This window comes from Neopelma chrysocephalum, unplaced genomic scaffold, assembly GCF_003984885.1.
Source record: "Neopelma chrysocephalum unplaced genomic scaffold, ASM398488v2 Primary Assembly neopelma1_100, whole genome shotgun sequence".
In the NCBI taxonomy this organism is placed as follows: Eukaryota; Metazoa; Chordata; class Aves; order Passeriformes; family Pipridae; genus Neopelma; species Neopelma chrysocephalum.
The window spans coordinates 3,601,086-3,621,277 of record NW_020897763.1 but is presented as its reverse complement, the minus strand read 5'-3'; the positions used below and the strand labels follow the sequence as shown (position 1 = coordinate 3,621,277).

Sequence of the window (20,192 nt, the reverse complement as noted above, 5' to 3'; positions counted from 1 at the left end):
CCCTCAGCCCCATCCCACCATCTTGGTGTCCGTCTCCCCTCAGTCCGACCCTGCCATCTTGGCGCTTTAGGAGACAGTTTCCATGCCCTGCCTGTGATCCCTCTGGACACGCTGCTCTTCCACGAGTGCTGCTCCAGAGCTCTCCACAGGATTGGAATGGCACGTTCTCCACAGTATTGGGAATACTTAATGGCATCGACCCCACACCGACGCTTCTGCCATCTCAAAAATGCCCCAAAGCACAAGGGTGAGTGTCATTAGTTCTTTCCAAAATTGGTCAATACAGTGATGATCATTAAAAAAAAAAACAAAGAAAAAAGGAAATAACAGTATGTAAGAACAGAGAATGGGAAGCTGGGACAGGAAGAGAACAATCACGCAAGGCTGTTTGGGAAGTCAGAAATAGGTTTCTTTAACTATTATGATGTAATTTTCTAGCTTTGCTTTCATAAAATTTGCAATAGAATAACAAAATCATCTCAGATATAATGATAAAAAGCCTGATATTTTTTAGCCACATCAGAGCGGTCAACAGAATTTACTTCTGTCTCACCCTCAGAATCGCACAAGCACAGGCAGATATATAACTCACAGAGTTTATACAGTCCATAGGTGTATTCCCTGCTTTTTCCCCTTCCTTCCCTCCTTTGCCACCCACTGCCCAGGCTGGAGTTTTCTTGCAATCTTAGTATCAAAAATTTAAACCTATTTTTGTGTTCTATTCAGCATCCTCAGCTCCAGCTCACAGAATTAAGATGAATTCGGGGATTTATCCATAATCCCTGAGGGATGTTTGATGATATCACCATGATATCAGGGTTCTGTAGTTTGATCAACAGTTTATAATAAAGTCAAGCTAGGTTTATCCTGGAGCATTGGTGTGTGTTAATGAACAACAAGCAGGGAAATACAAAGTTATTTCTTTGTAAAACAAATCAATAATTTTGAATGTAAATTCCACCCCCGCATGTTCAAGCTGATGACAGTTTATATTATAAAGTAGACAAATATTTTCCAACAAGCCTCTTGTTTACTAAAACATGTCAAGTGCATTGTCTGTCTCCCTGGAGCCCAGGAAACACCTCGTGTGTTTCAAATAAAGCAGATTTTTACCACTTTGCTGACTTGGATCTTATCAGAGTGGGCAGTAATTAACGCTTTATCTGTAAATATTTAAGTGAACTGTTGAAGAAAGTCCAAAGGAAGCATCTCCTGTATCTCACAGCCCCTTGTTGGCCGTGGTGCTGTATCAGCTGCTGCCAGACAGAACCAGTTTCCTCTATTTGGGTTTATAGTTCTGTGTCATTTAAAAACAGAGCAGTTTGGAAAAGCAAACATACCACAGCTTTTTTCTGGATTTGCCCACCAAGAGCTGGGTGTGATGCTGTGCTGTTAGAAAAGTGCAGTTGTTTTCCAGGGAAGGTTTGTGCACCCACGTGTGTCCTTTCAGTTGCTTCTGCCCCTCGCCCCATCGCCCACCTTCAGCAGCTGGGGACAAACAGGTTGTTTTGAGTGCAGTTGTGCAAAATTCAGTGAACAAGCCCGAGGCTTTGTGCTGCTTTCTTTAGGCGAAGCCATTTTTCTCTGTTGCAGTGTCAGGATGTGGAGCTGTGGTTCTGAACAGAACAGTCGCGTATTCCACAGGCCCCGAGGAGGCCGAACTTCCCGGCGGTTCCTGCAGGTGGAAGAAAACCTTGGGAACAGGCTGTACGTTGGCATACAGAACATCCTCGGGCCAGGGCTGCGCCTGGGGCCTGATCACAGCATAGACTGTGCTCCTGCTCAGTTCCCCTTCTGCCATCCCACTCCCTTCGTGTCCTCTGAGCTGAGAAACCACAAAGAACGAGAAGTTAAAAGGAGATTCAGCATTTTTTGCTTCTGAACATCAGCCTTAGTTCATCTACAGACGCAAATATTTCCCTTCTGTCTTGTGAAGTTGGGGAAGAGGGGAGGGGATGTGTGGCAAAAGGGAACGTGAGCTCAGAGAAGTTTAGGAAACTTCTACACAAACTCAACTTCCTAAGATTGAAGGGACTGGGGTAGAAAGATGCAGCCACAATCAACACACTGAATATTTAGGATGATAAAGTTTTCCTTTGATAAGAAGCTTTGGTGATGTTACTGCAGATTTAAGGCCAGTAAATTATCAACACTGTGTATTTGTTATTACATTTATTTTTCTGAGTACTATAAGCAAACTTAAGCAGAAAGGCTGGGATTTCCTCAAATAACCAAGGTAGGTTGTGGCTGCTTGGCAAAAAGATGTCAGACAACCAACAAGTACAGGCAGCTTTAGTCTGGGAGCTCGAGGAGATGCCTCTCACCCACTGCAGGATGATGGAACTGCTGTGTGGTGACACAGAGCAGTGTCTGCATGGCAGGGATCAACCAAAGCACTGGGAATGTGGGATTTCTGCTGGGGTCTTACCTGCAGTGCTCTCTGTCTGAAAGCAGGATGTTTGCCAGTGTCCATCCCTTTTCCTGCCAAGAACGACAGAAACCCCTTTGAGTGTGAAACACCACCTTTACCTGTTCATTTTAAACCTGACTCTCCCTCCTGTCCCTTCCTGGATTCAGCTCACACCTCGCATTCGCTCCCAGCTCCTCCCTGCCTCCTTGGACAAGGATTGCTGTGGACAGACCTTCCCTAAATCCAGGGTGGTGGGAGAACAAGGTGAGAGGCAGGAAAACCAGACAGGAGGATTTGGGATCTTTACCTGCTCTTTTCATTCTGATGTAGGTGGTGAGGAGGAAGAGAACAGCAGCAACCAGAGCAGTGGTGGGCAGGAAGGAGCTCAGCACCACGAGGGCATGGAGACTGCTGCAGGGAAAACCAGGATATCTCCATTACTATTTACAGCACCAGAGGTGATGAGGTTAATGTGGGAGGAGATTTTGTGTGTTTTACAGTGAATTATGTTTCCAGGATAAGAACTCAGCACCCAAATACCACCCTTGCTGTCTCTAAACAAGTGCAGTTCTGTGAGGTCAGGACTGATCCACAGCCACAGAGGATCCATCCCACCAGCTCTGTTTTCCTTGGCACTTGGCAAGCCTGGGGAAGACTCAGGAGCTTGGATTCCCTTCCTGCAGTCATCTGCAGTGCTACCAGGGTTCAAGGGATCCCTCAGCAGGATTCAGTAGCCCTCCTCAGGGTCTGTCTTTGATCAGGATCATTAATGGGGTCACTTTTGATCAGGGAATACCTCTGGTCTGACGTGCTGTGGGTTTGGCTGGGGTGGATCCTGGGCTGGGCTGCTGGTACCAAGGCAGAGTCATTGTGGCATTGCCTGGCCATTGGTTTTACCTCTGCTCCTCATTGGTGTCGTCTGTGGCAATGTCCCCCTTCTCAGTGGGAAACTTAACGGGGTCAGAATCTGTATCCAAAGACCTATATTCCTCTTGAAAAAAAAACAAACAATGAGCAGGTGATTTTCCCATGTCAATCCATCCCCGGGGACTCTTTCTCCTGCTAAAAAATTGGTGACTTTTTCTCCAGCAAAGATTTGGATTGCTCAGAGCCTGTCCCATCTGCTGATGTAAATGTAGGACTTCATTAATCAATGAAGCCAAGCCAGGCCCCCCTCACACCGGTTGGCTCCAATTTGTTTATCCCATTAGTATGTATCAAAAATATGTTCAAAAAAAAGAAATTCAGGAATTACCTGTGTCTCAGGAAATTTCCAAAGAGAGCTCTTTAACACTGACCTGAAATCTTTCTTGTCAAGTGGTAAAAAATTGCTGACTTCTGGAAGATCATTAATTCTTTGATTAACTCACCCAAAACTTCCAGCTTGATGCTATTCCGTGGTTTGTTTCTCCCCTGGAAATAGGTCTCGAGTTGATATTCTCCTGAGTCATTAAGTTGGAGCTTTCTCAGCCGCACTTTAATCATTTTCCATGAGAACTCATTCATCATTCCAGTCCCTCCTGCTTTAAGGAGACTTTGATCAGAGTTACCTTGAATTTGGGGCACCGTTTTGCACCAAATACAACGTTGGAGTTTCCTGGTGTTGTCTTGCACAGAAAGGGAGTGATGAGGGAGAGGGAGTTCCCTTTTCTTTTGCAAACAGCCTCACGAGTTCTGAAGAACCTCGAGTGGTGATTCATCAGAGGGAGAAGACAGGAAAAAACAACCCCCATGGAGTGTCCGTGTCCTCCAGCACAGGGGCAGAGCCAAGGTCAGCACGGTCCCTAATGTCCCTTCCCACCCAAACCATTCTGGGATTCTGTGATATATTCTGTCCCAAACCCACTTGGTTTTGATTAATACAATCCTACAACATTGCGTTCATTGTTTTTGATGGTAACCAGTAAATTATTGATTCTTTTCTTTTTTTTTCCTTTGAGACATTTTATTTAATATAGCAAAAATAATTTCCTGGACACTTCTGCCTCTTGATACACACAGGTACCTGTCGTGGTTCTATGTTGAACTCTGTAATAGAGTTTTGCCCTGTCCTGGATAACCTCTGGTGGGATCTTTGTGTCTCAATACAACGTCTTTAGCTGTGAAACAAAAATGGGAATGACACATCATTCTTGATTTATTTTGGCTGTCTCCCACCCGGCACACTGTTGACCTCAGAGCTCACCCTCAGGTGAAACCACCATCTGTATTCCCTGCAGAAGAATATTCTGCAGATATCCACAGCCAGACTCCCTCTTGGAAGTGCTGCCCTGATCACTGAAAACCAGGGATGTCCAGAGTCCCTCAGTCACCTGAGCAGTGCAGTGTGTGGAAAAGGTTGATCCTTTCTTTCACAGGGAAGCTCAGGGCTAAGACTGGACAGCACTTTTCTGGCAGCCCCTTGCACCACCATCTCTTCTCCCATAACTTCTTGTTGGCTCTGGAGGACTCTGTACACAGACACTCTGATGTGGCCCCTCTGAGCCTTACCTGGTAGTGCCAGCAAGAGCAGCAGGGCTGGAAAACCTTCCATCCTGGAGCGGAGAGTGGTTTAGGGCACCAAGGGAAAAAACATTTCCTGGAGCTTCTTTATCCCCACACAGTTTCTGCTGCAGAGGAGCAAACTCCTCTGTCACTCAGAGGCTGCTGCCCCGAGTGGTGATGCCAGTTTGGAATTGCTGAGGGTATCTTTTAACCACAATCTCTGAGTTATTTCTTGGGAGGGAAGGCTGCAGGACGCTCACTGGCTGCCTTTCCCCTTTCAATACCCTGTGATAGCCATATTTAGCAACCAGGCCGTGGGGCTGGACAAGAAATGGGCATCTTTGGTCTCTGGTGCTGCTCTGACACATCCCAGAGCAGCCTTCAGCTGGGAATGTTCATCCATCTGCTGCTTTGCACTTACAGGGAATCATGGAATGGTTTGGGTTGAAGGGACCTTAAAGCTCATCTCAACCCACTCCCCACGTCACCTTCCACTAGCCCAGGTTGCTCCAGGCCCTGTCCAACCTGGCCTTGGACACTTCCAGGGATGGGGCAGCCACAGCCCCTCTGGGTAATGAGGGGTTGGGCTTTGAGCTCTGCTCCCGTGTGGCACTGAGTGGCTGGATGTGCCAGCCTGTCCTGCTGGCTCTGAGCATTGTAAACACTCCAGCATGTTCCAGGTGTCACTTCTTTGGGGGATGACTGTGACCCGGTGTCCTGCAGCCCACTACCATGAATCCATCCTAAGTCAGAGAATCAGTTTTATTTTATTTAGTATTGCAGGGAAAAGAAGTGTGAATGCCCCTGGGTCTGGGGTCTGCCTGGGAGGCCTAAAGGCAGCTTCACTGTGGGGAGGGATGAACAACCACCACATGTTGGTAACATCCCCTTGAGTGGGGAGAAAAAACACAGGGAGAGCTACAGAGAGACAGTTCATTTGCTCCCCAAGTCCTTTCAGAAATGAGGAAGCAGGCTCGGAGCTGCAAGGAGACCACATCCCTTTCTGGGCTGTCCTGCAGTTCCTTATGCCTTTCCACAGGGACTCCATGGATCCACACTGTCCAAAGCAACTTTTGGGAATTAGTCTTCCTCACCTTGTAAAGATAGAATCTGTCATCTGGCACTGCCCTGAGATGACAGGATGTTGGTCGGTCTCAGTTCAGACTGTGGTGCAATGATATTGGGGATGGTGGCTGGAATAACTCTGCCTGGGGGTGTGATGCCAATGAGAAGAGGTGGTAGATGGTGACATTCCCTCTCCAGAGTGACAGGTTCATCCACACCTGTGTTTAGTAGTGATCCTTTTCTTACAGCAGGTGGCAAAGCTTTGCCTGCAAATGCCTGGTGTTCCTTTTCCATGGACTCCCTTTGGCTCAGCTCACGCAGTGCTCTCCCGGGAGGGGCCAGTTCCATTGTGTCCGAGGTCAGCAGTGAAAGGCAGGACCTGCTGCTCACTCAGGCTTGGGCTCTGCTCTCTTTCTCTGTTCTTCCTGCTGATGCCAACGATACAGATCAGTACAGCCACCATGAACTTGATAACCAGGAGCCCAGCAAGGATGTAGAAAACAGTGAAATCCACTTCAGGAGGGGAGCTGTGGGGAACCAGAAACACAACCATGAGGGAGATGGTTCAAACCTCTAAAAAACTCTTGTAGTACTGCCTTAGTCCTAGGAAGACTAGAGATCCCAGCACAGGTTTTAGGCTCACCTGGAGATGCTCTGCACAGCTCTAGGCTCCTCTGGCACTTGGGTCTCCAGGACAGCTGCTGATAGAAACAGAACAGTTTAGTCTGCAGGTGCCTCTGGGTGATGTTCATTAGTGTCACCAGTGCCCCAGCTGGGCAAGGTGGGGCATGGGGCTGTGTGCCAGGAGATCAGTCTGGGCAGCAAGGAGGGGATGTTGGACATCCAGTAGCAGTGAAGTCACAGTGCTGTACATCAGGAATAAAAAGAGAGGTGATGAAGCACAGAACCTCCTCAGAGTAAGACAGCAGTAGATGCTTACTGAGGTGACACCTTGGCATCTGCAGGCACCCCTGAAATTGGAGTAGGAACTCGTGAAACTCAAACCCCAGGACGTACCTCTCAGCACTTCCACTTGCACCTTCCTCAGGCTCTTCGTGTCCCCCAGGAAATCAGTTCTGCACTGGTACAGCCCAGCATCCTCCTTCCTGAGCTGCCTCATGGTGACCGTCAGGACCCCGTCGTGGATGTTGTCCCTGATGGAGGTGGTGCTTTTCCTGCCCCTCGGGAAGGGCAGCCAGAAGGATCGGGCACTCACCACGTGCTGGCACTTGGTCTCATCGACCTGCCTGCACCAGCTCTTCTCTCTCCACCACTGCTGCTGGGGGTCGTAGGAGCAGTTGACAGAAATGGTGCCCCCCTCCATTCCATACACCACGGTGACATTCTCTGCAGCACAGGAGGCTGGGAGGGAGAGAGGGGAGAGGGGTGAGCCCAGTCTGTCTCATGTCTATCCCTCACTACTGTGGTGATGCTGAACATCATTTTCATCCTTTACAGCTCTAGTGATGGCAGCTGTCACCTGTAGGGCTGTCACCTGTTTGCTTCCCCCATCAATGATCAGTGTGCTCGGAGTCTTGGCTCAGGTGTTGTGAAAAATGTCTGTGGTGACCCTGCACCTGGTGGGTGATTTGGCTCTTGCCAGGCAGCAGTTCTTGGGGTGGCACTGAGGGCAGGAGGTATCAGTTTCCTTAATATTTGCAGATTTTCTGAAGCTTGGGTAAACTTTGGTCCTTGCCTTCCCTCCTGGCCCTGTGGTGGCTGCTCTGGAGTCAGTCTGGAGCTCAACCACATCCCACCTCTGTCATCCCTGTGCTCCTGCCCAGTTTGTCTTCAGGATTTGGGCATTAAATACAAACTTGCCTCATGCTCTGGTCCTGAGGAACATGGAGCTGGGCATCCAGGTAGCTTGAGCTGGCACCAGACAAGCTGCCCTGATTTTTAAAAGCTCTTTTACAGTATTTGGCTGTGGAATACCCTCTGCTGCAGAAAAGGCCCTTTGCAGTAAATGCCCATGAAGTTTATCCCCATTTTGAAGCTCTTTACACAGGCAGAGCAAAGCCACACTGCCCTGGAAAATGCTGGAATCACACTGACACCTACAAACCACTGTCCTGCTTGCTGGCTAGGAGGTTGCTTCTGAATCCCACTCCCACTTCTAAATCCAGGCATTTAGCATTTTTTTTCCACTCTATCTTTTAATATCTTACGAATTTTAACCATGTTGACAACTGGTCTTTGGCTGCTTGGCTTTTTTTTAATTGTCTTGGTTCCTTATTTCTAATTTCCATTCCTCTTTGTGACAGGAAATGGCAGAGGGGACAGTCTGAGCTATTAATACTTCCAGAGAGAAGTACAGTGTGGTATTTGTGGAAATCTCTATTTCTAGTGAAAAAAATTCAGAGGCAAATGTTTCTGTGAAACCATAAGTAACGATAAAACAGAAGTAAATTTAAAAATAGGCTCTTGTGAGGACTTCGTGCTGGCTGAGGCTTTTAATAACACTGCTTAAAATAATTTCAACAAATCTAAGTGAATTATAAACTAAAAGATCTGAAGTTCTTTCAGCTTGACTAGAACAAGACATAAAATAGATCTGTGCTCTGCAAGTATCCAACACCTACGAGTCTTTATCCCAGTACGCTGCTGCACTTAGTTCTTCCAGTCAGGACTTACCTCACGGTGTGTCCTGTCCAGTCCTGTGCAATCCTTCCAGAACACTTTGCCTGCCTCTCCTGTTTCTCCTGAGGACCCCTCCTTCCTCCAGCTCTGCCCCATCAGTCCCTAGAATTCCCACAGCACAGCAAAACACCTCTCAATTGGAATAATTTAAAGATTTCCTGATTTCTCTGTGGAAAATGTTGTGTCATTCTCTTTTCAACCAATTCTGCTGACAGATCAGAAACTATTCGTGTTCCTCCTCCCTTCCTGGGTGCTACTGGAAAAAGTATAGAGAACATTTTCCAAACTCATTCGGATTTTTGGGACAGGTTTCTGTGCTCCCACAGCCTGGGTTTGTTGCTATTCCCTGCAGTGCTGCAGGGAGCTGGGATCTCAAAGTGGCTGGGGAGAGAAGGCAGAGAGCTGGGAGCCCCACCTGGGTCCTGTGCCTTGGTTCTCATTTCCAAGGGCTGTGCCTCCCCCAGCTGCAAAGAGCCAAGTGCCCAAGAGTTCAGAGCTCTGCCCTTCACTGGGGTTTATTTCCCTTCTCTTGAACCCTCCTTACATATATGTAAATTACATTCAGAGCCCTGCAAATGCAAACACACAGGATTTTGCAATTTCACATTTCACAAAAGAGGCACACAGGACTTCTCTCATCAGTGTTTCCTGTTCTGACTCAAAAGGATCCCTGTGAGGAAAGCTGGGAGCACTGGGATCACCACTGGCCCTTTGGTAAATAAAGGGAAAGGAGAAAACTCCAAGGAAGGAGCCTTCAGGAGGAGACCAAGCTTTGCCCCAGTCCTTTACCCTGTCAACCCTTTCCCCTGGAAACCCAAAGCCACACGTTCCTCTTACCTGACAGGAAGACCAAGATGAGGTGCCCGAGCCTCTCCATGTGAGCTGAGCAGAGCAGGGGATGGGAGAGCAGCCTGGAGAAGAGGGACATGGGCTCTGCCCAAGGGCAGCTCCCTCTCCCCCTCCTTGCTCTGACGGAAGGAACGAGCACAGGAACTTGGCATCTTTTTCATCCTGCACATTGAGCAATTACCAGGGACGGGCATTTCTCTCATGGGCTGAAAATTCAGGCATCAGCATTGCCCAGTCCCAGCCAGGGCTCAGTCCAGACAGCCCAGGAGGGAGCATCATGTGATGGCCTGAAACTGTGGGCTGGGGGCTCCTGCTGGGCTCAGCTCCCACTGGAGCAGGACTTCACAGAGCCACGGAATCCCAGGATGGTTTGGGCTGGAGGGACCTCAAAGCTCATCCAGTTCCAACCCACTGCCTTGGGCAGGGACATCTTCCACTAGACCAGGTTTCTCCAGACCTCATCCAACCTGGCCTTGAACAATTCCAGGGATGGGGCAGCCACAGCTTCTCTGGGCAACCTGTGCCAGGGCCTCACCACCCTCACAGGGGGGAATTTCTCCCAGTATCCCACCTAACCCTGCCCCTGTCAGTGGGAAGCCATTCCCCCTTGCCCTGTCATTCCAGGCCCCTGTAAATGATTTACAGGAGCTGTGCATGGGGGGAATTACTGGAAAGCCAAAATGGAAAGAGTGGCTCTCATGGGGATCTGCAGGTGGCTCTGTCAGCATCCCGGGGTGGAAGGAGGGCAAGGACATCATCTTGTGGGTTTTCAGGAGAAAGAAGATGTAGAAGAGCCTGCACATGAAGCATTCCTGTTTGCCAACTAACCACAGGAGCTCGGGGCACTGCCCTGGGTGAAGCTGTGGCTGCTTTAAATGAGCCCAACAGCCACCTGTGTTCTGGGCCTGGCAGAAAGGACACAGATCAAGGGCTGGGGGCACTGATTCCAAGCCAGCCAGTGCCACAGTGCTGGGGAGGCTCAGCACTGCCCTCAGGGACCTCCCAGAGCGTCAGCAAACTGGGAGGCTGGTGTTGTTTTCTGGTTCTGAATTTATTTATTTACTTGGAGATTTTCCATGCAAGTATGAGTAGACCCTGACTTCTTAAGTGGTGTACTGATGAATCTGCAGGTCTGTCCAGTCTTAAATGTGCCTCTTTTTCTTTCCTTGAGTTAGTGGTTAAGAAAATGGTACCTCAGAGAAATTCTTTGTGAGATGACTGATTGCAGTTTTTGTTCCTTCTTGCTCTAGTGAGCACAAATCTGGATTCTCTTTGAGAATCATCCTGAAAATGCCTCTCTTCCATTCCATTGTTTTCTGCTATTACTCTTCCACAGTTTGACCCAGTGTAACTGCATGAAGAGCAATTGTTAGGGGAATCTTGGGCTGAATGAACCATTTCCAGAACCATTTTCTTTTTCTTTTTGTCACATCAACTCTGAAAAATCTCAAAAATTCCATCAGCCTCCCTGCTGCAGCCCTAGCAAGAGAAGCCTGTTGGATGTGACTGGCCTGGGAATGAGGGATGGTTCAGGCCCCTTTGGTCTCAGACCTGTCTGCAGGGCTTGGGGCAGGGAAATCAGATATCAGAGCTTCTGGTCTTTTGGAGAAATGGAACTGAGCCCCAGAAAACTCGTTTCAGGTTGCTCCTCACATGACTGCTAAATACAGGCAGCAAACATGTCATTTGGAGAGTTTCCAGCAGAGAGAGGGAAGTGCAGATGTTGGTTCTGCTTATTCTTATAATCCAGCACTCCCATTCCCAACCCATTTCATGGGACGTGAACCCAGGCACAAAAAGGTTCAAGTTTGATCCCTGCAGCACTGCAATGAGTTTACTTGGAGCTGAATCCTCAGGAATGGGGCAGAGTTTGTACCAAAGCACAGCTGGAATACCAAACCCAGCAATGTCCAGGCAAATACTGCTCTTTTTCAAAAGCTCACACCTGCCTCTCCAAAGGTCTGCATTTTAATGGAACTGGAAAAGCAGATGTACAAGGTATCCTGGGAATAACCCCACACCTCTGTCTGGCCCGAGACAATCTGCCCCAAGTGTGGCAAAGCCTCTACTGGCCATTAACAGGAGGGAGGTCAGAAAATGCACAGGCAACACACACATGGCAGCAAAACTCAGCTCCTCCCCAGTGTCCATCCACACACCTCCTACTCCTCATTCCCACTTCGTATTCCAGTTTGTTTCTCCCATTTCTGGATTGTTTGGGGACTCTGTGCTTCATCCTGCATCATTCCTTGGGAACTGGTTGAATGCGATGACAGCATATTCCACATTTTCCCCTTGGGGCTTCCTGTGAGCCTGGCTGGGTTCAATATTGCAGTAAAGAGGAGCCTCAAGGCTGGGCCGGGATTGCAAGTCCAGGTTATTGTGGTTTAGGCCCTTGCTGTCATCCTTGGAACTTTCTCTTCTTTCAGTGCTGCCAAGCTGTGAAAAGAAAGGGAAAACACTTGTTAGTGTGACACAGTGCCAGGTCACAGCTGTTACCAGGAGACCAAATTCTCCCAGAAGGAAAGGAGAAGCCACGTAAAAAAAACCTTTGGTCGTGACAGAGGTGAAAGAACAGAAGACTCTTCTTCATCATCTCTCCCGGATACAGGTAACAACTGCATGGTCTAACCTTGGTTACTAGTCCTTCAGTCATTTCTCAGGGGTTACTAGAATTTGGTCCACTGTGTTTTTTTCCTATTGGAGTTTCCCTACATTTATTACCCCCCTCTCTCTCCAGCTAGGAACATTCCTCTCTCTGAGGACATTAAATACCATTTCCCTCCTGCTCACAACCAAAGTGACCTCCAAGGTCCTCCTCAGGTGGGTCCAACAGCCCCTCACAGAGTATTGGTCAGGGACTCGGTACCACATGGGAAATCATTCATTTTCCTTACCTGTGCTGTGCCCTCTGAATTGTCACAGGTGTCCTCTGCTCCTTGGTTACCTTTGGAATAAGCCAAAATCAGAGGTTTTAGAAGCAGAGAAGTCCATGAAAAGCCCTGGCATTGCCTGTGCCTCAGGAGGCCTGGGGAAGGCTGTGGGATTGCCCAGTGACAGGAGCAGTGGGTGTGCAGTGGGACCCCTCTGCCCTGAGCCAGGGGAACACCTTGGTGTCACTTCAGTTCTCCCCTAACGTGTTTGCAGGTTCCTGGGCAGGGTCTGCAGGAACCTGGGTTTGACTGTGAGCAGAGATGGCAGCGAGGAGCCTGCCTTGAGGCTTCCCAGCCTGCACCTGCCTGATCTCCAGGGCACTGGGAGCTGGGAATGAGCTCACCTGGAGGGGGAAAGCGGTGGCAGAGAAGGCCCTGTTTGGTACAGACCAGAACAGGAGGCATCCCCCAGCTCCACATACCTGTTCTCTCCAGGAGCCTGTGCAGCCTGACACACAGCACTACCGAGGTGATGAGAGCCAGGATGAGCAGGATGCTCAGCACCACGGACAGTAGGATGAGGGTGTTGACATTGGAGCTGCAGCCAGGAGAGCAAGAGAGTTACCAGTGCTGGATGGTGTAACAGCCCAGTACAGTGACCAAAAGGGGCAGGAACGGGTTTCATGTTCTCGGTTCTATGCACTCAGAAGGAGGGTCTGGTTCTCCTGCAGCAATGCAATCTGGATTTTTCTACCTGGTTGTGCCTTCTGAGCTTTTCCTAAACTATTCTCCAGGCTTTAGAAACAAGCCACTGTTCAAAGCTCTGAGCACAATTCCAGGCTCTCTGGAGCAGGAACTGCCTTTTCCTCCTGTGTTTTGCAGCACCTGGTGCACCAGAGCTGATTTTACTAATCTGCCTCTTCCTTTGGAATTATGCTCCGGGCAGGAGCTGGAAGAGGAGAGGTCAGCTTTGGTAAGGATCCTACCATACTTAATCCCTCTGTAGGCAGGAATCAGAGTACCCAGGTACCCCAGGTGTTTTGTGGACAAAACATGAATAACTTGTGTGTGTTCAAGCTCAGAGACTCTTACCTAGGTGCTGGGCTGTTGTCCAAAGGAGTTGCTTGACTTGTGCCTTCAGTGTCTGACAAAGCTCGAGACAGTGCTGCAATGGCAGGCATGGAGAGAGGAACAGTCACAAATGCTTTGCATTTACCAGTAAACCCCCCCTGCCATTGCTGTTCCTGTGCCCAGGGGAGGGTGTGCAGAACCCACGTGTTGGGACTTTTTCCAGAGCATCACTGTCCCCTCCCGTGGTCTGCACTGCCTGTTCCTCTAGTCCTTCAAGAGCCAGGCTGCAGCTCAGTGCCATCCCTTACTGTTAGAGCATCATGCTGAAAGAGAGCCCAAGTCACAGATCTTTAGAATACGGGTCTAAAGGTTGTTCCCTTGACAACCCAGTCAGAAGGTCTTAATAGCCTTTGAAAGCCAAGGGATGAGTCACTATAAAGGGGCAGAACTGGTATCAGAGGATGAGAGACAGAAACACCTCCCAGGACAGCTGAACCTGCTCCCAGGTTAAAGGGGAGCAGCACAGCACACGTGTGGTTCACCTCCCATCCCTGCTGCTACTCCATAACGTGGTGGCCATGAGAAGGTCCAGTGCTGTAGGGTCAGGCAAACACAGGCAGGTGTAAGGTGTGAGGTGGTGTAAGGTGTGAGGTGGTGTAAGGTGTGAGGTGGTGTAAGCTGGGCAGTGCAGAGGGAGAGAGCGAGAAAGTGAGTCTGGGATCTACAAACTCAGTGTGTCCTGACAGGTCCATACGTACCCTTGGAAACCTTGAGTGTGACCTCCTCCATCCGGGAGAGAGCAGAGGTTTCATGGAGTGCACACCAGTACACGCCAGAGTCCTGTGCCTGCAGCTGCTCCATGGTGATGGTGACAATCCCCTGCTGGGTGTCATCCTGGATCCTGACTCTGCCGTCCTGAGATGTCCCTTGGTTCCCTGAGGGCCCTGAGCTTGTGGTGACCAGTATGTCACATGATGTCCCTGCTTCCTCTTTGCACCAGGCTTTGCTCACAGCCTTGTAGTCCGTGTTCTTGTACTGACACTGGACAGAGACGTTTCCTGATTCCTTGGCTGTGTACTGCTGGGTCCCTGGAAAACATCCGGAATGTTTGGTGAGATCCCAAAGCAGGCACAGTGGCACCCTGGATCTGCTTCTACCTCCAGACATGTGGAGCAGAAGGGGATTGGACCCAGATTACTGGGGGCAAAAATGATTCATAAACTGAGACACTCTGGGACACAGAGGGCAGTAGGTGCTCATGTTGGGACACTGAGAGGGCAGGAGGTGCTCACTGTGGGACACTGAGAGGGCAGGAGGTGCTCACTCTGGGACACTGAGAGGGCAGTAGGTGCTCACTCTGGGACACTGAGAGGGCAGGAGGTACTCACTCTTGAAGACAGAGAGCACGACCTCGATTACTCGGGTGTGGCCGGAGTTGAGTGCACACCAGTAGGTGCCGGTGTCCTGGGCCTGCAGCTTCCTCATGGTGACAGTGAAAGTATCCAGACGGTCGTTGTACACCATCGATGTTCTGTCGTGTGGAGCTCTGCTGTTGCTCCGAGTTGAACGGGACTCTATGCTCGCCATGACTCTACACTCAGTCTGCCCTTCTCTCCGGCACCAGGTCGTGCTGTACCCCCAGATGCTGCGTGGGCACTGCACCCACAGAGTGTCCAACTCCCACTGGAGCACCTCTGAAATGCAAGGTGGTCACTTCCCAAGCACAAGGGCATTTGCCTCGCTCCCCAAGGTGGGCATCTGGGACAGACCCTGCCCTGGGGCAATGCCCTCATGGAGAGCCCCTCATCAAGGCAGGGGTAGGGGTGAGGTAAGGCAGGACAAGAGGGTGCTGGGAACCTGCAGGGCCAGCCAGGTCTGTGGGGCTCCTTCACTCACTGGGGAAGGCAGCAAATGAGGCTGGGGAGTGGGGCTGGGGGATTCAGGGGAAGCTGCTCTGCTCTGGGGGAGAGGGGAGTAGGGGAAGGAATGATGTGGCTTTCTGAAAGGGTACTCACCCTTGAAAACATTCAGCGAGATCCCCTTCAGTGGAATAAAGCTAGAGGTACTTGCACAGAGGTATGTGCCTGAGTCCTCTGCCTTGAGGTCAGTCATGGTGACAGACACGGTCTTAGCAGTGGGGTCATCCTTTACTGTAATTCTGTCTGTGGTTTGGCTCTGGTACTGGGCGCTTGTCCATTGCTGATAGCATCGGTTATCTTTCCAGCGGCACCAGTATTTCCACTGATAATTGTAAGTCTTGTCTGTGTAAGGACACTGGACATACAGAGTGCCCCCCTCCCGTCGTCTCTCCTCAGCAGGAGGTGCTTGGGCTTGGAGACCTGTAAATATCAGATGTGGTGAGGGACAGGGCAGCTGATGCAGGGCTGCCCACAGCCTTCCCACAGACACAGAGAAACAGGCTCTGACCTTCCCCTGTGGACACTTGTATCTGGAAGGACTCCAAAAATCAGAGTCCATTCCCCCTGCTGAATTCACCTGCTTGCAAACAGGAGGGCTGATTTCTGGTGGGCAGTGCTGAGGTTTGAGCTGGGATTGCAGCTGTGGTTTAAAGTCCACAGACAAGCGGGTGCTCGAGCTGTTGGACCTTCAAGCCTGACTGGAGACATCCGTGGCACAGTGTTGGGAGCTGCCCCAGCAAACCAGCCCCCTTGTCACTGCTCCTCCTTCAGACAAATGGAGACCAACCCCTGCCCACGCAGTGCCCTGGGCATTGCTGGTCTGTTCGGGGTGGTGGGATGGGGCAGAGGGAAGGAGCCAGAGCAGGTGTGTGCAACCTGCAGCTCCTCTGTGCCACATCCCTGAGGATGCCCAGCAACTCCTGGGTGTGAGGCTGTGCAGGGTGCAGGTTGCCTTGATTCCCCAACCTACCCCATGCTGGAAGCTTTGTGCTCTCTGCAGGGATTGGGGGGGGCAGGCGGTGCCCACGGACACTGTCCTGATCCAGGGCTGCAATGGGAGGTGCTGAGCTGGGCCAGCGTGATGGGAAATCCAACTGGGAGAGGTGCTGGGGCTGCTTTGGAGGCCACAGCTCTGTGCTTGCAGGGTGGTTTGTCCTGGGAGCCTGGAGGAGCCAGATGTGTGTGGTGGGAACTGGGGCTGCCCTTTCCCTCCCCACCCCTGCAAGTGAGTTGCCCCCGTCAGAGTCCAACTGAGCTTGGGGGTCCCCCAACTGTGGAGCTCCCCAGGCAGTGGGAGGGGGGAAGGATGTCCCACTCCCCTGGGATGTGCCCAGCCCTTGTCTTACCTGGGAAGCAGAGCAGCAGCAGCAGGAGGGCTCTCAGCTCCATGGCCACGCTCAGGCCCAGGGAAGGGGCATTGCTGGGGGCTGCCCACCCTGTCTGCTCCTGGGTGTCTGCCCTCTGGTCCCTCCTGCCTCGCAGTGGCACGGCTGGAGGAAGTGCCTGAGGTCTTGCCTCAAGCGGAAATACCTCCCCATGTTTTGTTACAACATTGATATGAAGATGATTTCTGGGTGCATTTGGGGAAGTGCTGAGCACAGCCTGTCCTGATGTCAAAGGCCCGTTGCTCCTCTCGCCTGGCTGGTGTCATTTGCTTTGTCACTCTGCTCATCCACCCCCCAGCCATGAGGCTGCCTCCTCTTCCTCCCAGGCGAGTGGGGGACAGGGCTGAGTTTGCCATCCACCAGCAGATTTTGGGCCCCAATGCCCCTGGTTGGTTCTGTGTCCTGGTGTGTGCAGGTGCTCACCAGCTTTTGGGTTGGTTTCGGGGTGTGGGGTTTGTTCTCTCGCGCTCCGGTTGCAGCCAGATGTTTCTCTCTAAAACTGCTGCCCGGTGCTCTGAGGTTGCCAGCTGAGGCTGCCAGCACCAGCCTGGCTGTGCCCCTGGCTGTGTCCCTTCCTCTGAGACATGGCCATCATGTCCCCAGAGACATCACTGCCTCTGTAACTCTGTGCTGGGCACTTCTGGCCGGGATCCGTCCCTGGGGAAATCAGGACAGGGACTTCTTCCCTTAGTGCATCCTCTGAGGTGCTTAAAATCCATCTTAAAGAACTGATGAATGCTACTTATACTAAATTTATGGGATTTCCTTTAGGTGCACGTGGGAAGGGAATTATGAGGTTTTAGCTGGACTTGGTCTCTCCAGCTCCCACAGGAAAAGCTCACTCATCATCTATTGAATCTGGCCCTTTTTACTTCAGTGGATATTGTACATGGGTTTCCTGGGCAAACTTGGACTGTTGTAAGATCTTAATGAATTAATTAGACAAATGAATTAATTGGAATAGTATGAGCTAGTGAATTGTAAATAAATGGATTCAGGGATCTTAGTGCAATGTCACTGTGATGTGCCATAGGGAGGACACACCACCAGCCATATTGCCAAAATTTCCAGTATTTGTTTCTTTCCACTGAAAGCAAAGAGAAGGAATGTTGTATCTCAGCATCCCTCTGCATTGCTAATGGAAAAACGGGATCTTTTCCTTATTCCAAATTCAGTTTTTATTATATTGTCAAGGATAACACCAGTTTAAGTAAAGAATGATCTGATCTTTCATAGGAAGCAAATATATTTTGGGGTTTAAATTCACAAATATGCCCTAAAATGTAGTTCTCCTCAACCAAAGATTGCTGCCTGGCTGTGAAGGTCTGGTGTAGCAACTGTTCTTTGTGTTGCAGTGTTGGGGGATTCCTTGGTTTCAGTCTATCCTGCTGCATGAGTCAGGAACAGTCCCTCAAAAGAGGAAGGATTTGTGCTGTGTGGCTCAGGGCTCGTTTCACTGCAGTTCAGCCCAGTCCTTGGATGGCCGGTGGGTTCAGGGTGTGGACCTGAGAGAAAGGGAGGGATCAGGCAGGAAATCAGTCGTCAAAAGATGAGGAGATTCTCCAGCTTCGGTTACAGCTTAGTTCTGTGCTCAGGGACAGAGCTTTTCATACCTATTCAAGCTTTGTGTCTAGAGATACAGTGAGCACAAATATCTATGGAATTATATTCCCTCTGTGGAATAGTTAACAGGCCTGAGCTGGCTCTGCGGAGGCTTCAAAAGGCTGAGGATATAAAAGGTTTGGTGAGGAAACAGAGGACGGTGTCAGTGGCGTGTGATAGTGAATCCCTGCCCCTCATTCCTGGGGGCTGCTGAGGCAATAGGACACGGGGATTATCCCAGTTCCTCACGCCTTCTCTTACCTGAACAACAGAAGAGTGGAAGCAGGAGGAATCTTGGCTCTATGCCTGTCTTGGAGTCTCAGAAACAGGGAGAAATGTTCCATTTTTTGGCGTCCCATAAACTTCAATGTGGCTGATTCTGCATCCGGGTGCTTTGCAGGCCTGGGCTCAACCAGGGAATGGGGAACAGCTTCTTCTGTAGCTTTTCTCCTCCTTTCCCTTGGCCTCCCCAAGAAACTTTGCTCCATGGAAATCCAGGCAAAGCCAGTTCTCCAAGTGAGCAAAGCCACCTGTGGAATCCTCCAGGTCAGTCATCGAGTGTGTGTCAGAACCACCACCAAAGTCCCCTCTGGTGACAGCTGTCAGAGCTCTGGGGGGACTCACTCATGGATGTTTCACAGCTGGCTCTGCCCCAAACAGCTGCTTTGGGAAGCACAAACAGCGACAGGTCTTGTTTGCCTTGACTCCAAGCTTCCCTGGCCTTTGTCTCCTCTAGCTGTTGTGAGGGTGCTGGAGGAGGCCTGTCCTTCCACTCTGCTCCCAGACACCTTGTCCTTGCCATGCTGGGAATCGTGCCTCTCGTCAGCGGGGCTTGGCCAAGTCCCTTCTGCCTCCCCTTGACATCTCTGTGTCCTTCTCTGCCCTTGAAGGCAGTGACAGCAGAGCAGTCAGTGGCAGTGAGTCCTCTGCCAGCACAGTGCTCACAGCGGGGTCCCCTGGGCCAGTACCTGCCCCGCTCCACCAGAGCAGCACAGAGACTGTACTGACACCCTGGCTGCAAAGAATTTCCAATTATATGAATAAGCAGCTTATTAACAATACATTCTGGCTAATCATTTTGTGCTAGATATCTCCGCATTGTCTTGTCCCCAAATCCCTCTCTCATCAGGCACTTGATGCTCAGTAACGAGAAGAGGGAACGCGCTCGTGCTCCTGCGAACAAATCCCAGGAGTCTGCAATTAGTTCAGTTTCTGCAACCGGTTGCCTACAAACTGAGCCAAGAACTGTGCCTCATCCCTTCCCATGGCGTTTGCTGCAGCCAGGAGGACCTTTCTGAGGAGGGGCTCTTTGGGACAGGACAGGTCACGAAGAGATGCCTGCTCAGGACTCGGCATCTTGGAGCAGCAAGAACATAATGAAGGTGGTCCTTTTGCTGCATCTCTGACAGAGGATCAATATGACTTTTAATTATAGAATCACAGAAAAGAAGATGAATGTTATCTCAGAAGGTCACTTAATCCAGCCCGGTGACACAGCTGGATCAGCTCTTTCCATGTAATTTCTAAAGATCTGTTTAACCAGTTGAGGTTGCAGCGTTCCCGGTGACCTGTTCCAGTGCTGCATCAGCCCTATTCGAACACTTCTCCTAACTCTGACTCTCCCTGCTATTTAAAGCCTTGTTCCTTTTGTACCCACGGGAAACTCGGAGAGCAGCCCATGTTAACCCCGGTGGATCAGCCCGTGTTAACGCGGGTGGGTCAGACCGTGTTACAGTGGGTGGATCAGCCCGTGTCACAGCCCGTGTTAACGCGGGTGGATGGATCAGACTGTGTTAGTGCGGGTGGATCAGCCCGTGGTACCCCGAGTGGATCAGCCCCTGTTTGTTACCCCGGTGGATCAGCCCGTGTTTGTTACAGTGGGTGGATCAGCCCG

At 50.5% G+C, this 20,192-nt stretch overlaps 3 protein-coding genes across 3 annotated transcripts; all 3 read right to left on the bottom strand.

Annotated features, from left to right (window-relative positions):
- Window positions 1–170: 170 nt before the first annotated feature.
- LOC113973288 lies at window positions 171–5,383 on the bottom strand. Its single transcript, XM_027695218.1, has 6 exons — window positions 4,901–5,383; window positions 3,781–3,930; window positions 3,308–3,401; window positions 2,718–2,821; window positions 2,429–2,481; window positions 171–1,825 (listed from the first exon to the last, which is right to left on the bottom strand). Exons 1-6 carry the CDS (start codon window positions 4,941–4,943, stop codon window positions 1,565–1,567), a joined length of 705 nt encoding a protein of 234 aa, XP_027551019.1. The 5' UTR covers window positions 4,944–5,383; the 3' UTR covers window positions 171–1,564.
- Window positions 5,384–5,492: 109 nt separating this feature from the next.
- Window positions 5,493–9,618, bottom strand: LOC113973287 (triggering receptor expressed on myeloid cells 2-like). Its single transcript, XM_027695217.1, is given in 5 exon segments — window positions 5,493–6,486; window positions 6,603–6,660; window positions 6,977–7,321; window positions 9,437–9,548; window positions 9,550–9,618. Coding segments are annotated over 5 exon segments (798 nt in total). The 3' UTR covers window positions 5,493–6,272.
- Window positions 9,619–11,400: 1,782 nt separating this feature from the next.
- On the bottom strand, window positions 11,401–17,251 carry LOC113973271 (CMRF35-like molecule 1). The gene is made up of 8 exons (XM_027695170.1): window positions 16,658–17,251; window positions 15,408–15,731; window positions 14,781–15,086; window positions 14,151–14,480; window positions 13,414–13,474; window positions 12,804–12,919; window positions 12,346–12,395; window positions 11,401–11,887 (listed from the first exon to the last, which is right to left on the bottom strand). Exons 1-8 carry the CDS (start codon window positions 16,698–16,700, stop codon window positions 11,681–11,683), a joined length of 1,437 nt encoding a protein of 478 aa, XP_027550971.1. The 5' UTR covers window positions 16,701–17,251; the 3' UTR covers window positions 11,401–11,680.
- Window positions 17,252–20,192: the final 2,941 nt, after the last annotated feature.

Bases quoted from the DNA above. Each gene is read 5' to 3' on its own strand.
- LOC113973271 (XM_027695170.1), bottom strand. From the start codon at position 16,700: ATGGAGCTGAGAGCCCTCCTGCTGCTGCTGCTCTGCTTCCCAG. The intron at 12,920-13,413 runs GTAAGAGTCTCT...TCCTGGCTGCAG, and splicing joins GACAACAGCCCAGCACCTAG to CTCCAATGTCAACACCCTCA. The intron at 12,396-12,803 runs GTATGTGGAGCT...CTTATTCCAAAG, and splicing joins CAGGCTCCTGGAGAGAACAG to GTAACCAAGGAGCAGAGGAC.
- LOC113973288 (XM_027695218.1), bottom strand. From the start codon at position 4,943: ATGGAAGGTTTTCCAGCCCTGCTGCTCTTGCTGGCACTACCAG. The intron at 3,402-3,780 runs GTGAGTTAATCA...TTTTTTTTCAAG, and splicing joins CATCAAGCTGGAAGTTTTGG to AGGAATATAGGTCTTTGGAT. The intron at 2,822-3,307 runs GTAAAACCAATG...TTTTCCCTGCAG, and splicing joins GACACCAATGAGGAGCAGAG to CAGTCTCCATGCCCTCGTGG.